At 51.0% G+C, this 6,847-nt stretch overlaps 2 protein-coding genes across 2 annotated transcripts; one reads left to right on the top strand and one right to left on the bottom strand.

The window, feature by feature from the left end:
• Positions 1-1,918: 1,918 nt before the first annotated feature.
• On the bottom strand, positions 1,919-2,580 carry EPUS_00361 (uncharacterized protein; the record flags this gene model as incomplete). The annotated part of the gene is made up of 2 exons (XM_007806018.1): positions 1,919-2,485; positions 2,563-2,580. The coding sequence occupies 2 exons, from the start codon at positions 2,578-2,580 to the stop codon at positions 1,919-1,921; spliced, it is 585 nt and encodes a 194-aa protein (XP_007804209.1).
• Positions 2,581-3,468: 888 nt separating this feature from the next.
• Positions 3,469-4,582, top strand: EPUS_00360 (Pre-rRNA-processing protein ipi1; the record flags this gene model as incomplete). Its single annotated transcript, XM_007806017.1, has 3 exons — positions 3,469-3,516; positions 3,566-3,638; positions 3,693-4,582. 3 exons carry the CDS (start codon positions 3,469-3,471, stop codon positions 4,580-4,582), a joined length of 1,011 nt encoding a protein of 336 aa, XP_007804208.1.
• Between the last annotated feature and the right edge of the window lie 2,265 nt (positions 4,583-6,847).

Here is a 6,847-nt window from a genome sequence, read left to right as displayed (position 1 = left end):
TTTAGGATTTAGAACAGCACTCTTTCGTTTGGAGGGGGAGAAGCTTATCACATCACATCATATCATATCATATCATATCATATCATATCATATCATATCATATCATATCATATCATATCCTATCCCATATTTCTCAGCTGCTCATTTCATGATCCCATCGTAGACTGGCCCATCTATGAACTATAAATATTTGTCGCATCAGCGGCATGGCAAACGGCGTACACACAAACAGACAGACAGACAGACAGTCAGCCAGTCAGTCAGTCAATTGATCACCTCAACAAGTAAGAGATATATAGGCTACTAACCCATACCTCCACCTCCCCAGAATGAAGGGTTCTCGGTCGAAGACTCTACAACACCGCGCCGGAGAAGAAGGAGCCTGTGTCTTCGAGCATGTTGAGATCGGGAACCGATGCGAGCTTGCACTGTTGGTTTTTTTTGTTGTTGTTGTTTTTCGTGGTGGTGGTGTTTTGGGTCTTCCAACACCAACACCAAAATCAACACACAAACGTAGTCTATATTTTGGAGGAGATCAGGATCAAAGATCGAAGATGGGATGCCGTCTGCGTTGGGAAATATCCCTGGTCGGGGATGAGAAGGACTCGGTGTGTGTGAGGGCGTCGCATCGCATTGCATTGCATTGCGTCTGGTCTGGTCTGGCCTGTTCTAGTCTGGTCATGCGACTGACTAACTGCACCCCTTTTTTTCCTTCCTTCTTGTTTTCATTGAGATGTGTTATGTTGATTTGACGTTGTTGTCGCTGTCGCAGGGGGGAGAGGATGGGGATATGAGATGGGGAGGATGATGTATTTCGGTTTGAGGGGGAGGCTTGGTGTGATACGGAGTAATGCGGCGGCAAAGAGGGATTTAGAACAAGAGATTTCGAACAGGAGTGCTTATTGTAATGTTTAAGCGAGTTGTGGTGGTGGTGGTGGTGATTGGGGGGGAAAAGGGGCCAGTGCGACGGCTATGGACTGGCAGACCCATTGGGCACGGCTGGTGCTAGGAGAAGCGAATCAGGAGGAGATGTAGATGCAAGTAATGTAAGGGATCGTGGAAGAGGTGGACCTACTGGTGGTTTGGCGCTTTTGCAGACTTTGGGAGGGGAGGTAGCGAGGAAGGTCACTGATGACTGGGAGGAGCGCTGAATGGTTAGGCACTAATCTTGCTGGCAGGTAAGTCACTTCGCCGGGTGGATCACATTTGTAAAGGGGTTGAAAGGTTTTAGAGGGTGCTGGGCTGAGGCAGCGACAGGGAAGGATGGAAACAGGAAGTTATCTGGGTCTTTGACGGCTGTGAAGAACAAGGCAGAAGTTGAATCCTATTGCAGATAGGGCGTGAGCCCGAAACGCAATTTCTGGTCTATGAATGTACATCAGCGCCCTTGATGCCCTTGCTCCTCCCCTGATCATGATTACCTCCATTAACAACCGGAGTCTCAGCACTAGAGGCTAATGCTTAGGTGATAGCCTTAGACAAGACTGACGGAGCCACCGAAGCGATGTTGAAATGATGACGATCTTAACGATCCACGCCAAGAAAACAATTGGAATACTTCGGGACTGGTTGACGCGTGTATAGCAACGATGACTGTGTTGCAATTTGAAATCTCGCTTAACATCCTTGATGAGGATCGTAGAGACCGAAAATAGGAAGACCCAGGGCATTGGCACCGGAACCAGATCAGGCTGTTCCCCGATCCGTAATATTTGCGGTACCGCTAGCTTGCCGGTAAAATTATCTTTCTTCGAGGCTGAGACTGGGCGTGAGTACGTCATCTCGCAGTGCTGCTTATCTTTGCCTTGCCGATGTTGCAGGAGCCGGATTATCAGAGCGCTTCACTCTCTCCGTAAACGCTGAAACGGGCCGAAAGAGCCTCCTAGCGATTGGAGACCGTCGCCAACATGGTGGAAAGTCACCTGGCTAGGCGTTCCATACTTTGCACCACACAACAAAGGAAGTTGGGATCAGGAAATATGACAATCTCATGTTTCTTGGATCGCATTCTCAAAAGCTGCAAGGGATTGACATCGACCTCTTGCTCCGCGATTGCGGTAGTCTTTCCTTTGTGTAGATGTCCATAGCTGGTGCCGTTCTGGTAGCCTGCGTCATGAACCTTCGGCGTGGCCGTCGACTCAAGTGAAGAGGCTAAGAACGATGCTGTCGAGACAAACAGAAATATATCTGAGGCAAGTCTTTCTGCTCGAGTGCGTCCGGTTTCAGCAACTGTGTCCATGGCTTCGTCACCAGTATCCCCATCTTCAATCGACGTGGCCGCTACGCCTTCAGCAGTCGCCGAGGCAGGAGAAAGTGTGCCCGACGAGGCAATCCCATTTTTCGGATGTTGCGGTTCATCTTCCAGGGCACCTGCCACTTTGATGATGCTGCCGTTCTTGCGTGACAAGATCAAGGTCGACTCAACCCCAGGACGACTCGTTAACGACTGCAAAGTGTTGGAGACTTGTTCCGACAGCGACAAAGTCTGCAGCACTTGGATTAGTACGGTCTTCTCCCGAAACCCAGAGAGTGCTCGATCTGTAGCCGAAGGAAGACACCTACTTGAGTTGAAGTGGCCATGGTATTGATCAGTGTGGAATGCCAGCCAGTTGTTGATGTTTGGCTGAAGACAGTAATTGAATGTGATGATCGATGAGAGAAGCCCAAGTCAAGCCAACAGCCCGACTCTTTAAGCAAAACAGGAGAGGATCAACATCGGATGCAGGCTGCTGCGCAATCCCACCAGCTCTCATGTGCGCTTCTGCCGGGCAATAGTGGTGTAGGATGATGGTGAAAGCTGAGCACACACTTCGGATCCGAAGCAGCTAAGGAGGCTAAGAAGCCTAAGAAGCCTAAGAAGCCTAAGATTCGATAACCAACTTACGACGTAGTAGCGAGTGTGACTAACGCAGCCACTAATGCAGCAGCCTGTTCCACGCACGGGAGCATCCGGCCGTTTCATGGTCTGTGCATCCACCCACCACCCACATCCTCCTTTTCATTTTTCCCTTTTCTGGCGAAATACGCGAAATACACACACTAATCAGTACTACGCATGTACCGCGTACCTGCTAATCCATAGTGACTCCGATAAACACCTTGACGTGTGCATTCTGCAGGCGTCCGGCAAGGCTGACCGCTTACCCACAAATGCTGATACTCTAGTACATGCCAATCGAAACATTCGGATGTCGGTCTGCGGCAAACGTCATCCTGGTCACAGCTCAGGCCCTGCACCGTGATGCTCAGGTCATGATTGCTAATGGAAAGGGAATTTGGGACTCCTCGGACAGACTTCACATTGGCACCTTCTGCGCCCGCGGCTAGAAACAGTCGCTCTCCCGCTGATACGCTGATACGCTGATACGGAAACTGCAGGGATCCATCTAGCATTCGCTTCGGCTGAAGCCCTGGTGCCGACTGCTCCCTGCTGGGGCCTTCCCACCGAGCCCGCTGTGCTTCAACAACATGGGTTCCAGTGCGAAGAAGAAGAGGGAGAAGAAGAAGGATTTCCAGGTCAGTGACCAGGCCAATCATACCGTCCGTCTGCTTAATTGGTTTCTAGAAGCCGAAGCTGAAAGTCGGAAAAGCACGGCCAAAAGCAGCTAATCACACCGAAACCAGCTTCCGATCAAAAGGTTGGAACACACAGCATCCGAACGAATGTACCGCCCGCTGACCATAGTTTACAGCCATTGTGCTCAATCAGCAATCCTTGCATATCGAGGCTCCATCTACAGTGTGCCAGTTCGGCCATCATCTGTCTTTGCTGTCATCACGAGCCGATGCACAACGGCGAGACTCTTTGGCATATCTGACTTCGTTTGTGACCTCTCGACCTGTCGACTCTTCACTTCCGCAGCCATTGAGCACTGTTCTGCCCAAAATATTTCCTCTTATCCTCGATGGAAGCAACGGTGTTCGCCAGCAAACCCTCAGACTGCTCCGAGCTCTACCGCGGAGTGAAATGTCCGACCACGTTGCAGAAATCCTACCATACATTCGAGCTGGCATGACGCATCTTGCCGCTGATATTAGACTTTTCTCTGTCGAAGTGTTGGCCTGGTCAACTGACATTGCTTCGGATGAAGTTGTATCCTGTGCAGGTGGATGGGTCAAGACTCTAAACTGCTTCCTCACTTTACTCGGCTGGCACAACCAAGATTCCGCTAAGTGGTCTACCAACCGTGTATCCTTTGGCAAGGCTGGGTCTGAGGGTAAGGCACAATCTCGCAATCTACAAGTCCTGGCAGATTTCTTGAAAGCCGGCTTCAGTACCGGCAGCGACTTGTCTGAGACAGATGACAATCTGGAATCGCGGTTCCCTTTTCCGAGGTGGCATCCAGAGCAGCACGGGTTGCCAACGAGATCAAACGCTTATGGCTACCTAAATCTGTTCGGACCTCCAAAAGACGATGATACGGATATGCTTGAAGATCGGGAAGATCGTATCAGAGTGTTTAAGGAGAGGTTTGCTTCTAGCATGGAAGCCGGACTTGCTTCAGCGAGAAAAGATGCTGGTGAAGTCGGAAGGGCTACCGGGTTGGTTACCAAAGCTCTGAAGGATACCGAGGCGGGCTGAGCTGCGTTGGAGGTGGGAGGCTGTACTTAGAGTTCCGAGCTTCGGCATGCCACCTTAGGTAAAAAGAAGCTCGTGCAGCAATTCATCGCATCAACGACAACTTTCAAGGAATCCAAAGGTATACCCACTCATGCCGACTTCGGAGCCTCGGTTGTAATTCACGCCATGGATGGAGCGACTCTTGTCGTGTGACCACAACATGATATCTTGATCTATCATCCTGAGCAACCTCACCTCGCTCACGTTCGATGCAGAACAACCAGATGTTAAGATTTCCAACGAATCGACATTTCCTGGTGCACACATGATTTGCTCATCGGCTCCCTTAAACTTCGACACATCATGACATCACAACGGCACTCCTCTTTTCCGTCCTCGCCGCTGCTTCAGCGGTGCCACCAACAACCACGAACATACCTCCAGCCATCGACATAGAAGAGCCAGCAATAAGCACTCTTGTACTCCACCATTTCAGAAGGAAAGCAGAGATTCCACGCAGATTCTCTCTATTCCTTCAAGACCACAAGCGAGGAAACGCAAAAGGAACAACCTCACTACCGACAAGGTACTTCGGACAGTCGTTAGACCTAGGTGCGACACAAATCTTGTGCCCCTTACCTTTGTACTTGTCATTTGTGATAATGCCATGGTTGTTCAAAGAAAATTGAGTTTGTGGGCATCTAAATTTGTCACGGCCGCCGTGTCTGTCCAGAAGGGGGACTTCGATCTAGAGGAGTCGACTGGGCTGGAGCCATCAACACGCTCTCTTTATGCGGTTCAATAGGCGGGGCGTATGTAAAAGGTCGACAGCGACTGAGACTGCGCTCAAGGACCCAGTTGTTATGGTGAAATTAGCATGCCACAGAATAGATATATATACGTACCGCCATGCCGACCCTGTTCTCATCTGACAACACTTTACTCACGTCCTCTTCTTCCCATAACCATCGCAGTCTCTGCCCTTCACTACTGTACTCCTGCCATGCTGCACTCACATTTCTATCGTGAACCAGAACAGGCTCATCCATCCATCCATCCATCCCCCCCTCTCGCCCCTGTTGAAGCCAGTCCCCCCGGGCCACTTTCCCCCAACAACACCCAGACAACAATACCGCACCACACCGTACGCACAGATATATCATCACCAGCACCAGCACCCGCCCAAGTCTCCTATCGAATTCAACCCCAAATCCAAAATCCAATACCCAAAATCCAAACCAGAACCCAGCCAGTCAGCTTGTCGACATGACATGACATAACATGACACGACACGACACGACACGAACAGCAAACGGCGGTATGTATGAAACGAAACGAAACGAATGGACGATCAAGTGAAGAAGCGAAGGAAGAAAGGAAGGAAGGAAGGAAGGAAGGAAGGAAGGAGAGCAAGCGCAGTACTAAATAGATCGATCAATCAATGGCTTGTAGGGGTTTAGACTTAGGCTTCAGAGGAGTGCACCTGGAAGGGGGCTACTTGGAGATGCGTGATGCGTGATGCGTGATGCTTGGGGAAGGGCCGCTGCCTCCTTCCCAGTTCTATTTACAATCACCAACCCCCTGCCCCGCTGGCCCCCGGGGGCTCACCTGGCTGTCTGGCCGGACGTCTGAGGGGAGGGAGGAATCATGTCTGGGACTTTACTGCTGTTATGATGATAGTGATGATGATGACGACGACGACGATGGTAATGAATTGGGGAGGGCGCGCTCGGGGGATATGGAATCGGTCGGGATTCGTGTGGTCTGCAGCAGTGATGGGTTCTGGTAGTAGATGTTGTGGGGAATAGATGACTGCACTGGGAGTGTGTGAGAGAGAATCGATCAGTTTTGATTTTTCCCTTTTTAGTAGGATGCTCGGAGGAGTGATGGCCTGGTCTCCTACGAGTACCCGAGGATGATGGAGCGTCTAAGCTTTGGGACGATGATCTTCGTGCTTGGAGAGAAAGGGTTGATCCAGCAGACAACCACTCGGATATATTCCCCAGTTTCGCTCTTCAAATCTCCCAGCGAGAAAAGCGAATTTCCTAGCCCGCTGAACTCCGTCCCTCCGCCCCGCTCCTCCCAACAAGTGATGACACTCAATCCTTCTCCCCGGGCAGTCTCACCGCCTCCCACTCCGCCTCCCGCACCGCATTCCATTCCTCGCGATCAAACCACCCGATCCAGTGCCGATCGCCAAAGCCGCCCATCCAATAAACCTCCCTCACCACCAGCCTCACCCACCTCCCGCTATGCGCCGCATGCTCATCCCCGGGCAACCAGAGC

The sequence above is a fragment of the Endocarpon pusillum genome (genome assembly GCF_000464535.1).
Source record: "Endocarpon pusillum Z07020 unplaced genomic scaffold scaffold4993, whole genome shotgun sequence".
In the NCBI taxonomy this organism is placed as follows: domain Eukaryota; kingdom Fungi; phylum Ascomycota; class Eurotiomycetes; order Verrucariales; family Verrucariaceae; genus Endocarpon; species Endocarpon pusillum.
The sequence above is the reverse complement of the archived record's forward strand: the minus strand, read 5'-3'. Positions and strand labels throughout refer to the sequence as shown.